Below are 13751 nucleotides of genomic sequence, written 5' to 3' on the forward strand. Positions count from 1 at the left end.
ATTACTTTCCAGTTACATTTTGGTCAGATCTGGGTTTGGGGAACCCAAAGGATAGGCCCTCATCCCTCTCTCCAAAACCGATGCTCACCCACCGAACAGGACGAGCGCCAAGCTCCACGAACGTCCCAGTAGTGGAGGAGGGAGGACACGGGGACTCCGTCGGGGGACACCACCACGGTGTGAGTGCACGCCGGGCCACCACGCCCTCAGAAGGCAACAGAGGGGCCTGCCTCCAGGACGCCTCCGGAGCACAAGGGGCGATTCCACGCCGGGAGAGCATTTCAGGGGAAACTGAGGTTGGACGGCACCCCCAGCAGCCAGAGCAGCCTCGGCCACAGAGCAGAGACAGGGCATCTCCATTGATTTGCATCATCTTTTATTACACAAAATAAAATTCCATCTATGTTGCACATTCATACTTCCTATAAATCTGGCGTTAAAAAAATCCCCAAGAGTGCAGTCTCATGTGTTCTTTGATTTTTCCTTCCAATGATTCCACATTCAACTGCAGTTGGTGTCCTCTCAAAGGACAAAAGCAGACACGGATGCCTTGGGGGCCCCTCCCCTGGCGCACCCCGGCCTGCCCGCAGGAGGCACAGCTCCCGTCACCGTCCGGACCGCAGCTGCCAGGGACAGTCAAAGCATGAGAACCAAAGCGGCTGCAGGTCATCGCCTTCGCCAGCCCGTCTCCAGCAGCACAAAACCAGTCCTCCCAGCTGGTCGTCTGGGGACCAGCCGTCACGGCGATGCGGTGGTGCCGTCCCCAGGCAGCCGAGCATCCCGGGCTTCTCTTTGGGCAGGCCTGGCCCAGGGCCTTAGGGGATCTCTGTGTCCATGGTATAAATCTGAATGAGATCAGACACAATGTTATCAATGATTGGCTGGGTAAGGTCGTCACTAAACACCTAGAAAGGAGAAGGAAAACAGGTGCTGATTAGACTCCCTCTGTGTTAAATGAGGCACCCACCACTAAGCAGGGCATCCCATCACATGGGGCGGGGGGGGGGGGTGGCACAGGGACGTGGCTCTCAGATATGAGAGCGGCTCTCTGCAAAGCCAGTTCGCCTCCAGCCTGCTGAGGCTGATCACAAAGCAGAGAACGTTCCAGATGGAAGAGGCCTGGGTGATCATCTGACCCAAATAGGACAGGGACTTGGTGACAGAGCTGGGCCAGGAGTGCGTTTCCAGAAGTAAACAGGCTAGACTGCTGAACCCCACCCCACCCTGAGCTGGCCCCTGGAGAACACCCGGGGCCTGGTTCTATAACCTGGACCAGCCGTCCTCCAGACCATGCTGGAGAGCTTATAAAATTGTAAAGTAAACCCCCAGGGGCCCAAACCAACAGGGTTGTACAGCTTAGGGCCAACCCCACATGTCCCCCAAGGAAGCTGGGGCCCTTGCCCAACCCCTGGGAAAGGACCTCTAGGCCCCTGGCGTGTCCTGCCTGACGAGGGGGTCTCCGTCTCCCTGGGGCCGAGGTCCCCACCAGGCAGTCTGTGCCGACAGCGTGATTCCTGGCGGGGCCCTGGGCCACACCTCTCGGCCTCACGTTTAGGGGGCAGGGCCTGGGTATCCGAGGTCACCCCGCGGGAGCTCCGGGCCTCCGGGACCGACCCTGCACCCGAGGCCCAGACACCAGCACACGGGGAAGCAGCCCTGGTGGCAGTGCCCTGTGCGTGTTGTCACACATCACCGCGGGAGATTCCCCCGGCAAGGGACCTGGTGGCTCGCCCCTGCTCTCTCCCGAACCCTGCCCTGAGCTCCTTTCGTCCTTGCTGGTTCCAACCCGTGTGCTTTCACCGTGAGTGACCACAACCACCGTAACTGTGAGCCGATCTACAGCTCTTCTGAGTCCTGGGAGCCCCCCTGGTGGAGCACCGAGCCCGAGGGTGCGCTCAGGGAGCCCTGATACCACAAATAAAAAGCAAAACAAGGAGATCTTGGTTAGATGCTGTGGCCCCTTGGGCCGGGGGTTGCTGCCTGGGGAACCAAGGTACCAGAAGGGTCAAGACCTTGGGCCAAGCCAGGGCAAACACTACACCTGAGTGTATCCCATCCACGGCCCCCAAAGAAAGCCAGGGCCCTCCATAAGCTACTGCTGCAGGTAGGAAACAGCGGCCCGAAAATCCCCTAAGCCCTGGCTCAGGAAGATGGGCCAGCTCGCCCCAGACTCTCGGCAGAAAATTAATGCCTCGGAAATATGGGCTTGGGCTTGCTTGCCAAGGGCCACTACTTGCATGTTCCTGGGGAGCCCAAGCCGAGAAAAGACTGTTAAAAAGTAGTCCAGGGCCAAGAGGTGGAAGCAATCCAAGAGTCCCCCCGTGGAGGAAAGCACGGACACACGATGTGTCGAGCGGTAGCGAGGAACAGCTTTCAGCCTTCGTGAGGGCAGAGATGCTGACACCTGCCACAACACGCTACTGCTTAGAGTCGGTGCCTCGTCCGCCCAGGGCCCGACCCAGCTTGGCACGCAGCCTGCCTCGCCACTATCACGCTCAAGTGCAGGCAGGCTCCGGGTGTGGAAGCACAGCAAGCTCTCCCAGGGCTCCTGACCAGCACGGCGAAGCCCCAGCCCCCCGCAGGCAAGAGACAAGAGACGACAGAGGCAGCTGCGAGGAGTGGCGGGGAGCGCAAGGAGCTCAGGCGGCAGCGCCCACGGCCGGGCAGGCGGGGGGCGTCATCCAGAGCCGTTTATCATAAGGCGCTGGGCCTGGCGCGTCACAAGCTCAAAGGCACCCAGACTGTGGATACTCCGGGCGCCCGAGGCCCGGAGCCACCCAGGAAAGGTGAAGCGCTGAGCCAATGCGAGTATGCCACCCCGCTCCTTGCAGCTGTCACAGGTCCTGGGTAAGCCTGTGAAAGCTGCCTCCCAGCACCCTCCTCTGCGGAGGGCCGGGAGTGGGAGGCAGAGGCGGTAGGTGGCGCCCTGGGAAGTTCAGGAGCAGGCGACAAGAAAGGAGAGCGGAGAGGAAGACAGGGGCAGAGCAGAAAACGTGGGAAGCAAGTGATGACATCGCAGACCCAAGCAGCCAAGAGACAGGGGCTGCCCACCAGATGCCCTCGGAGAGCAGGGCCGGCAAGTGGCAGCCCCTCCTGCTGCCACCCGGTTCCTGCCGAGCAGCGACAGTATGGTCACAGGACCTGGAAGTTCCCTGGGAAGCCCAGCATGGAGCAGTACTTGCTGTCTATGCAGATGGCGTTCGACCCCGTGCTGCCAGAGGAGGGGCGTCTCGCCGGAGACCAGGGCGACAGACATGTTTGCTCGACGATGCACGAGCACCTACTGTGTGCCAGGTCTCGGCGCCGGACGCAGGGCAGCTGCTGAAGCAGACAAGAGCCCTAACCTCCCGGCAGCTACCGTCTGGGCAGGTGGAGGGGTTCCACAGACAACAAAGGACAAGAGAACAGAAAGCAGAAGCTGGGCGTCCGCGGAGGGGGGCTGCAGGAAGGGAGGGGGAGCCCGGAGCGGCCCCAGGAGGGCGCCCAGGAGGCACCCCCTGTTCAGGAAACAGACGGCACATTCTAGAGGACCTCTGGCCACGGGGTTTCACCAGGGAGGGCGGGTGCACAGGACGAGAAAGCTCCACGTAGCGCCAACACTGCTCGCAGGGAACATGTCCAGGGCAAGGCCAGACAACGAGGCGATAGAAGAGGAACAGCAAAGTTCGAGCGTGCGAAAGGGAAAGCGGGAAATGATCTCAAAACTCCACCCTGGGAAACAGTGGGCACTCCTCGGGGGCAAGCCAGAGGCCTGCAGACGTCCTGGGCGGCGGCCCTTCCCCCCCACTCGCGCTCTACGAACCGCGCTGTGGGTTCAGCAGGCCTGGGCCAGGCCGGCAAACCCGGACCGTCAGCCTCACCATCTGCCGTCTAGCCATCCAGCCGTCCCTCTTCTGTCCTCCATGTGTCTGTCCCGCACCCCGCTCCCCCTCTGGCATGTGTCGATCTAGGTGTCATCTATCTGCCTCTCCAACATCGATGCATCTTTCTAGAGGGCTCCCTCTGCCTCTTCTGATGTGACTCCAAGTCTGTTAGCCTGTGATATGTGACAAGCTTGCGCTCAATTCAATAAAAGTGCTTGGCTGAACAAAGTGGCTCTCAAGCGGGGGTGATCCCTACCCTAGGACACTTGGTAACGTCCAGGGACATTTTTGGGTGTCATGACCCGGGTGGGGGATGCTCCTTGGCATCTACAGTGGATGGTGCTGCCACAGAGAATGACCTAGGCCCAAACGTCCACAATGCCAAGGGGGACAGTCCCCGCCTGAGACGACTATGACGGGGTATGTTCCAGCCTCTACATTCCAAAGCAGCCCGTAGCCTCCTTCGTGGACAGTTACTACAGAGAAACATGGACATCTGGGTACTAGGACATCTGGAAATCCTTAGGCAAAGGAAAGGGGGACAGGCCAGTATACTGAGCAGTCACCTCACCTGCCACCACGGCTTCTCGGCCTCGGCCTCGGCGGGCACCTCGACCCCGTAGGCCTGCAGGGCCAGGTGGATCACTGCCACGGCTATGTGCTGAGCCCGGAAGCGGAGGCACAGCCCCCCATGGTAGCTGTCCCGCAGCAGGGCCCAGGCAGTGACGGAAACGGGGGTCCGCTGCCAGCTGTAACGGTTCAGCCAGTTCTTGAGGGAAATCAGGTAGTGGAGCAGGTACTGCAAAGACACACCAGTCAGCCAATTGGCCTTCGGGGCTCCAGCCCCCGAGACACCTGACTCCTCCCTGAGAGGTACTGTGCCCCCCGCACCGCCCACCGGCCACTCTCCCCCTGAGCTGTCTCAGGAACCAAACACAAACTGGATCGAGTCATCTCTCTGTCCTACCCTCCAACAGCTGCCCGCGTCACTTGGATAAAGGCCCCCCGTGTCTTCCTCGGGCCTCGGGGCCCCGCCCACCCCTGCCCCACCCGCCCGACTTGCTGGAACCTGCCAGGCAAGCTTCCCCTTGGGCCCTGGCGTTCGCTGCTGCTCCCTCCTGCTCCCTCCTGCTCCCTTGGCCCCAAATCGTCTCTCTCCCCGCCCCAGGGCCCATGTGCCCACCCGCTCTCAACTCCTGGCCTGCTCCCCGACCTGCCCGAGCCACTCTCGGTGGCCACCCCTACCAGGGTCCCTCTCCGTCACACAGCCCTACTTAGCCATCGTCAAAAATCGCTCTGTGTATGCCCTGGCCCAGCTCAACATAAGCTCCAGAAATAGCGTCCTCATCTTCCAAACAGACCATGGCACCCCCGTGCCCGGCCCGAGGCCAGGGGCTGCCCGGAGACAGGACGCCCACTTTCGGGACCGAGGCTGGTGACTGTCAGCCAGGAGCGCTGTCCTCGGCTGTAAATTCTTTACTGGCTTTACTGGCTCAGCTGCCTGTGAGCTCCCGCTCTGGGAAGCCGGCTGCTTTGCTTGAACCACCCGACCTGCCAACCCACCAAGAGGCCCGCTCGACGGGCTCGAACACACACGCACGGGACTGCAGCACGCCCCGGAAGAGGGGGCTCCTCGGCACCGTATACCCCATCCCGACCTGATGGAAGTGGGGGCCGCGAGGCTCCAGGCACCGACAGCCCCCTTGGCAGGTGCCCTTCTTCCCCAGACCCGGCGCCTGGCACCGTGACCGCCCCACAGAGGCAGGGCGGCTGCTGCCTTCCCCCTGCGTCGTGCAACCAACAATCCGACAGACCGACCGACCAACCGACCGACCGACCGGAGACACAACTATTTCAAAATCTCCACCAGGGGTTTCTGGGACTGGAAAGGCAGTCTGGAAGGGTGGGGTGAGATTATAAGGGCCCCTGTGCCGCTGGAGCTTTGTACGTTAACTGCGGTGGAGGATATACGCAGGTGCTATGTGATAAAGTCGTACAGCACCACGCGGTACAGGTAACAAGCAGGCAACACCCGGAATCCCTGGCAGGGGCGGGGCTGTGTCGGTGCCGACACCCTGGCTCGTATATGGGTTGGAGTTTTGCAAAATGTTTCCGTTCGGGGAGACTGGGCAAAGTCTCCAGCTCAAATAGGATCTCCGGGTTATTCCCTCCAACTGCTTGTAAATCTACCATTGCCTCAATAAAAATGCCAATTAAAAAAAAAAATCCTGTTCGCAGCCCATGTCCCAGCCCCGCACAGCTCCACATCTTTCCCTGCAGGCCGTGCTTCCCAGCTGCCCATGTGGGGGCCTGGGGCCCCGAAGGTATCATGCCCAAGGGCTCTAGGGGCGTCACAGGTCCCTTTTGCTGCTGTCTGAAACAGTTCGATCGGGACCTAGGTGTTCCTGGCGGTGAAAAGTGTTGCTACTTAACTTTGTGACTCAGCTTTTTGGTGGGTTTCTAAGCGCAGCCAGGCTGCGTGTGGGCTCTGAGGCAGAGCAGCAATTCTGCGGGCCAGGGCGTCTGGGAGGTCCTGAAACCCGTCCTGCTTCCCTGTGGCTCACTGAGCACACAAGCCATATGGGTCACGGGATCTGCAAGGACTTCAAGAGTCGCGCGGATCCCGGCTTGTGGCCTCGGCCGAGCAGGCGGGGAGGCGGAAGCCGAAATCGGAACTGAGAAGCCCCGGTGAGTGGGACAAGAGAGGCCGCCTGAGCCGGTCACTGGGCGCAGTCAGGACCCCCGGTGCCCGGCGGTGGCGCCTCTGCTGTCCCGCACATACCCCACATGTTCTTGAGGGTTCGGTGGGTGCGCTTTCTGGATCAAAGACGGAAAGGTTCATGCCTGTAGAAATAGTTGCCGATTCCCCAGCAGGTACCTTGTGTGGGTGTTGGAAGGAGACTTGGAAACGCAGGACTCTGAGCATGAGGAGCTCGCACTGCACTATACTGTCCCGGAGCGCCCAGAAGCGGGAGTCCAGCTCCAAGGGTTCACTGCCTGGGTGAAAGTACCTGCGTGGAGAGAGACACAAACTCCAGGGGGTTTCTGCCATAGATCAGGCCAGTTCTGCTGGTGCTTTTCAACTCATTCGTCATCTACCTGTCTAGGCGTTAGGATAAAACAGTAACCAACAGCGAAAAGAAGCCAGCTTCTAGTCTCAGCCCTCATGGGCTGTCCCGTATCACTCAACAGGATGTCCAGGGGAAAGACGAGTTCTGTGCAATTGTTCCAGAAGCCCTGGAAGCTCCAGTACCCTGCACTGCTCGTGCTCTCGTTACGGTCGGCCCGCTGTGAGGGACAGTCTGGATCACCTGGCCCGGCAGTGCCCAGGGCTCTTACTCTGGGCCCAGGGGAGGTATTTGAACATGTGGTGGTGATGCTCTATGCAGAAGAATGACTGTATTTCAGCTTTACGTTTCCCAGACCGTCCTTCCTTTGTTCCAGATCCTTCTGTCCTTATTTACACCATACATATCCACAACACTCCCACCTAAGGAGGATCACCAAGATGCAGGAGAACAGAATTCACACTCAAGTGATCAAAATTCCCTGCTGATGACTCAGCCTTCCTAGTTCCTCACTCCTTTTCCAACTTCCCCCACGGAATCCCACCCGGGGGCTCATGTCCAATTAGCGGGCCACACAATTTCCCCTCTGCCGGTCCTCCCTGCTGGGGACCTGGCAATTACAGGTGGACTCTGGCAGCCCTCCCTTGCTTCCCTCTCAGGTTTTTCTCTCAGCCTTTAACCGTACACCATGAACCTGTCATGCTTAGCGGGGGAGGGAATGCTTTTTCCGTTACCTGTTTATTAAAAGAGAAGCAGCACAAAACAGGTTTCTTTCCTAATGACTGGTTTCTAGAAAGGTTATGCCATTCTGCTGGTCAGTGACTTTCCACAAGTTGCTTTCTCCTGGGCCCCCTGGGTGTCGATGCAGCCTGGCTGGCTGGACCCCCATACCCTTCCCCAGTGGGAATACGGCTGCTTGCGCCCAAGGGTGCTGCGCGCAGAGCACCATACCCACAGCAGGGCAAGAGACGCTGGTTAGCAACTCTGACTCGCCTTCTCACACCATCGTAATAAAATAATTGCCCAACTGGGTCCACGCCCTCCCCCCAACATGGAAAGGTTGCACAGGTCTCACCAAACACAGCTGGTTCGATCCATCCTGCCCCAAAACTCCAAACGAATCCACTTGGACACATCTCACCAAGCTCCCTGTGCTCTAGCCAAGCTCCCCAAGCCATGAGCCCGGCTCCACTATGCTCCCTCTGGCCTTCTAGACTTCCCTTCATCTGGCCTCAGCTTCTTTTCCACTGACCCCCAGGGGTTTCTGACCCTGGCCTCATTCCTGCCCTTGCGGCTAGTGCCTCTTGCCCTGGTTCAAGACTACCCTGGAGCTTCCTTCTGAGCTTGGCTGCTGGCAACCTGAGGTCAGGGCCCAGCGGGACCCCTCTCTGCCCTCCCATTTGGGCGGACACCGGTGAGTCCTCCCAGAGGCCCAAGCCTGGAAGACATTACCTGTTGGACACGTTGATGATGTCACGAGTGCGCAGGTGCTGTTCCTCCACTTTGCCGGCCAAGTAAAGGGAAGACATGGCAACCAAGTAGGGGTCGTAGGCGTCCAGCTCGATCTCGCAAAAGAACTTATGGTAAATGGTACAAGCAGTGGCGATGGGAATGGACTGCATCCCCAGCTTGACACCTACCAAGAGAAAGCAGGCAGGAGGCTACTTCAGTCCAGTGCTCAGCATGTGCTACCGCGTGAGTGGAGCTGCTGTTGGGCCCTAAGGGGGTACCCCACTGCTCAGACAAGACCAGGAGCTTGGAGCCTAGCTGGCCTTGGGTGCTGAGTCTTTCACTGGGCCCTCTACCTGAGAGGTTTGCAGCCAGGCTTCTCAGGTCCTAACGGGGCAGTGAGCCCCTTGGGGGGTCGTGCGCAAATGCGGTGTCCCCTCCAGCAGCACTGTGGATTGCACACTTCTCCCAAGCCACCCCCCCTCCCACCACCCGGGGTCAACCCCGGGTCACACCCAAGTTACAGATGTGCAGACCACACTAGGAGAGGCAAGGCTTCAGGCTAGTGCTCGGTTAGCAGCTGGCTTGTAGGCTTCTGCACCACATCACGGAAAGGGCCACACGCTGTCGTGTGTCTGTGGCTACCTTAGGGGGCATTTAACTAGAGGCCGCCCCACCCCCACAGCTCACCTAACAAAAATCCTGCCAAGATGACAGCAGAGGGGAAAGCCTCCGCCCCGGCCCCGCCTCTGGACAGCTCCTAAGGAAATCACGGCATTGGGTCACAGAACCAATATAAATTCACAATGAGAAGATTAAATGGCATCCAAGAGACTGAAAGAAGGTGGAGGACAACCAACATCATTAAGATCACACTCGCTAGCCTCTCCCTGAGGGGCGTTAGTCCCCTGGGGCTGCTCTAACAGATCGCCACAGACTCCGTGGCTTCAAGCAACACCTTTTTGTTACGGCCCTTGTGGTCAGGAGTCTGAAATGGGTCTTGGGGGGCTAAGCTGGAGGCGTGGGCAGGGTGGATTCCTCCTGGAGCCTCCACGGGAGAAGGTTTCCTTGCCCTTTGCAGCTTCTGGAGGTGGCTGCAGTCTTTGGCCCGTGGCCACTTCCTCCCTGGTCAAAGTGCGGGGAAGCATTTTCTAACCCTGCTTCCGTCCTCACGTGGCCTTCCGCTCTGCCCATCACTCCTGCCTCGCTAAGGACGTGGTGGGTGGCATCATCCTGGGCCCGGGGAATAATGTAGGGCAGTTTGCCCTCCACATCAAGATGCTGAATGTCATCTGCAAAATCTCTCCTTTGCGTGTCGTTACGTGGGGTAAGAACAGTCACCAGTGTGGGGGCTTGGGATGGGGACACCTTCGGAGGGCCAGTGTTCAGCGTCCCACGGGGGAGCAAGGGCATGTGCAGGCCATTGTCTCAAGAAGTCCTCCGAGAGGGACCCGGAAGGGCTTTCGGCCTTTCAAGCTTTGAAATTCAGTTACACAGTTGGGACGAGGCACCCCTCATACCAAGGGATGTCAGAGACGGCGCCAGAGCTGCGCATGCCCCTCCAAGTCCTGTTTCGTGGCCAGTGCTCAGAGGGCCGCATGCTGCCCTGGGTTACGTGGAGCGTCCACGCGGGAGCACGGCAGCTCCGAGAGGCCCCGCCGTCCTCCCTCTCGCCCCGGGCAGCGTCCGAATCGCGGGGCTCAATGGTCCTGCACCATTTCCCGGCCCTGCTGAGCTGGGCTGGGGAGCGGACCCCCAGCGGCCGCACGCGCCCCGGGCGCACAAAGTAACAAAGATCGGAAGTGGCCGTGTGGCCGCCAGAGCCGCTACAAGGGCCGGAGAGACACAGTGTTTCTGCAGGAATCCGCTTCGCTTCATTGTCTCCACTGGGAGCCCGGGGGCCGCCGCGGCTGCCGACGCGCCCGCGGGGCTTCCGAGCGGCGCGGGGCCCTGGCGGGCAGGTGCGGCGGGCGCCAGGGCTGGGGGCCGGCGCCTCCCCCGCCGTCTCCTTGGGCCCGCGCCCGTCCGCGAGGTGGCGGCGGCCGCAGAGCCGAGCCCCGGGGCGCGGCGCGACGCGGAGGCCCGTCCCCGGGAGCCCCCCCGCCCTGGCGCCCCCTCCTGCGGGCAGCGGGTCCCCCCGACCGCGGTTACCTGCCTCCATGATGAACCTCGTCACTCGGAAGTGCACCCTGGCCTCGGGCGCCGGCCGCCCCTCCGCGCCCCGCGCCGCGTCCCCTCCTCCGCAGCTGTCCGGGCCCCGGGCCTCCATGAGGCCCCGCCCCGCGGCCCCGGACCCCCCGCCGGAAGGACAAGGGGCCCCCAGCGCGCGGCGGCCGGCTCCGGGGGTCCTCGCGGCGGGCGCGGCCACCCGCCCCGCCCCGCCCCGCCCCGCCGGCCCCCGCCCCGCCCTCGCCCGCCCGCCCCGCCTTTCGGGTCCGTCCCCGCGCGGCGGGGCTGGGGGGAGCGGGCCGCGCGGCTGCGCGCAGGCGCCGGCGCAGGCGCAGAGGCCCAGTCGGCCGGTGGCCCGCCGGCGTCCGCCTGTCGCCGAGCAGCGCGCGCTCCGCCGGGGGAGCTGGCGCCCCGCCCCCGGGAGGCTCCCGCCCCGACGGCCGCGCCGCGCTCCCCGGAGCCCGACCCGCTGCGCTGCTTCCCCGGGCCCCCGGCCCCAGCGCGCCCCTGGGCCATCGGGCCTTGCGCCCCCGCCTTGCTCCCCTTCCGGGCGGGGCTGGACGCTGGAGGAGCCCCACAGACCAGTGCGCGGTGTTGACTCCCCAGCTCGCGGGGCCATTTCACAGGCATTAGGGACGCAGCGCACCAGGCCCCCCGCCCCAGCTAACGACCGTCATCTGGGCCCTTCTGGTACAATCGGATGGTGGCCACGACTTGAGAGACTTGGGAGCTTTGAGAGGAAAAAGCCACTGCTCCCAAGCTCTTCCACCAGGGTGACCAGACCCTGGTGACAATCCTGATGTCTCCTGATCCACCCAGGACAGCCTGGTCTCCTTCCTCAGCTCCCCCATCCCTGCCCGGCCCAGCTCCCCCCAGTTCCCTCCACACCAGCTGTGATCTGTGCTCATTTCCCCTGCCCGCTGTGGCAAGTGGCCACAAAGGGACAGACCTACCACCGCAGGAACTCATCAGACCCCAGAAGTGTGACAGCAAGATGCCGACACGCCCATTAAACCCCTGCAGGCTCTACAGCACGATCCTTCCTGCCTCTTCAGCTGCGGGAGGCCCCAGGCGTCCCTTGGCTTGTGGCCACGTCACTCCAGTCTCTGCCCCCTTGTCCTGCGGCCTCCTCCTCTCTGTGTCTCTGTGTCCGTCCTATTATGTGTCTCCGCCTTCAGGGCCCACTGAGGAAATCCAGGATGGTGTCAACTTGAGATCCTTCACGTCACCACATCTGCAAAGACCCTTTTGCCAAGTAAGGTCACATTGACAGGTTCCAGCGGGTACAGCAGAGGGGGCCACCATTTGGCCCGCAACACCAGCCGCCAGCCAGAGCCAGCTTCCTTGGATGAAAGCCAGAACGGGCCCGGTCCTGGATGCCCTCTTCCAGCACCCCTCCAGCTCAAGAGACAGCCGAGGCCTTAGCCTGACATGCCAGTTCCTGGGGAGTCACCCTGTCGGCCGGCCAGCCTCCGGTGTCACCACTTTGCCACTCGTGGCAACACCCTCGAGCAACTCCCTGGAGGTTTACGGTGTCCCACCTAAGGGTCTTTGTGCACGCTCGGCCCCGGTGAGAGGATTCCTGCTCCACAAACCCTTCTCCCCAGCTCCCTCCGTCGGGGGCAAGGCACGGGCCCTCTGGGCTGAGTACCTCTGTGTGTGCATGTGCGTGTACGTCCACGCATGCCCGTGTGCACGGGTGTGGAGGGACTCATGACCCAAGGCCCCTGTGCTGCTAAACCTGTCATGCCCATCACCGCTGTCTGCCCTCCGTCCGAGGCCGAAACCCAGACACCCAGGCACCCAGAGCACCAGCCTGAAGGGGCCCGCCATGCACACACCCACAATCACCCAAAACCGTACAGTACGCACACACATGCACGCATCCAAATCGCATCACTCTCCCCTCTGGCCCCTGGCCCGGTGGCCTGCCTGTCACCTCCCCATCCCCCGTGTTTGCCGGTTAAACAGCATGGCTTGAACTCCTCCTTCCCCCCTGGGCCTTTTGTGGTGTGAAGAGTCTGGACTCAGCAAGTAATAGGTGCCGGTGAATGTGAGTCAGGGGAATGACTCAACGAACACATTAATTTTTAAAACCCTGGGTCACAGGGCACCCTCCTGGCAAGCAGCCTGGACACAGTGGTTGACAAATGAATAATTCACTAGCCACCAGTTGGAGCCAGCAAACCTCTAGGCAGGGCTTGGTCTCCCACCATCAAGCCACGCCCGCTGCCTGGGCCCTCCCTGTCACCTGTCACCAATCTGAAAGGTGGTGTCCCTCCTCTCGCCACCCCCACCACCCCCTGACCTTGCCCGGGGATTATCTCCAGACCCGGTACTGAGAAGATGGTCAATAAAGGAGGGGCGGACAGGCGAACCAGAGGAGGATCCTATGGGATTTGCCAACGCTTCCTTATCTAACCTTTGCTGCGTGAGGAACAGCAGCCTCCTCCTCACAATGGCGCTGTCAACCACTGAGTGAGCGAGTGAGCGAGTGAGCGAGGGCCCAGGCTGCAGCTCAGCCGATGAGCCGGGGAAGGGGAGAGGCATCGGGGTGCAGAGGGAAGGCCGCGCCCACGCAGGGCCAGGGCCGCTGGAAAGCCCGGCTGGCGTCCGCAGGCAGGACATGGTTTCCAGAGCGCTGGCGCCCCCCCCCATGCCCTGGCCAGCGGCATTCGCCCTAGGAGTGGTCACTTGCAGGGCAGCCTCATCCAAGTGCAGTCCCGTCACGTGTCCTTGGGACCTTCTCGCAACCCGAGAACCTCAGCCCACTGTCACCCCTTCTCCCCCACCTCTGCCCCTGTCCACAAGCACCTTCTGCGCCTCCAACCCCTCACCACGAGCAAGCCCGACGGCCTCCCTCCGGGCCCGCCTGCCCGTCTCCGCTGCCCTCTGCCCTCCCGTCCTTCTCACTATGCGACTCTGAAGCCACATGTGTCCCCGGATTCCGCAGCCTCCTGGGCCCCACATCCGGCCCTCCCGCACCATCCCCATCCTCGTCCGCTCAGGCTACTACAGCTCAACACCAGCCTAGGTGGCTGATAAACAACAGAGGTCTCTCTCTCGGATTTCTGGAGGCTGGGGATCCAAGGTCGGGGTGGCCGCGTGGTTGGGCTCTGGGGAGGACCCTCTTCCCGGTTGCGGAAAGCCAGGTTCACACGGTGGGCGGGGAGGGGGGCAGGCCAGCTCTCTGGGGTCTCTT

At 61.7% G+C, this 13751-nt stretch overlaps 1 protein-coding gene across 8 annotated transcripts; it reads right to left on the reverse strand.

The window, feature by feature from the left end:
- Positions 1 to 359: 359 nt before the first annotated feature.
- On the reverse strand, positions 360 to 10748 carry CCNQ (cyclin Q). Of its 8 annotated transcripts, none has more exons than XM_041742189.1 (6): positions 10536 to 10748; positions 9071 to 9140; positions 8384 to 8567; positions 6742 to 6874; positions 4435 to 4662; positions 360 to 905 (listed from the first exon to the last, which is right to left on the reverse strand). In XM_041742189.1, the coding sequence occupies exons 1-6, from the start codon at positions 10647 to 10649 to the stop codon at positions 816 to 818; spliced, it is 819 nt and encodes a 272-aa protein (XP_041598123.1). In that variant the 5' UTR covers positions 10650 to 10748; the 3' UTR covers positions 360 to 815. The 8 variants fall into 8 exon arrangements, with proteins under 8 accessions (XP_041598123.1, XP_041598120.1, XP_041598119.1 ...); XM_041742186.1 differs by having other exon boundaries at positions 360 to 845; positions 6646 to 6874; XM_041742185.1 differs by having other exon boundaries at positions 6646 to 6874.
- Positions 10749 to 13751: the final 3003 nt, after the last annotated feature.

The sequence above is a fragment of the Vulpes lagopus genome, chromosome X (assembly GCF_018345385.1).
Source record: "Vulpes lagopus strain Blue_001 chromosome X, ASM1834538v1, whole genome shotgun sequence".
Taxonomy (NCBI): domain Eukaryota; kingdom Metazoa; phylum Chordata; class Mammalia; order Carnivora; family Canidae; genus Vulpes; species Vulpes lagopus.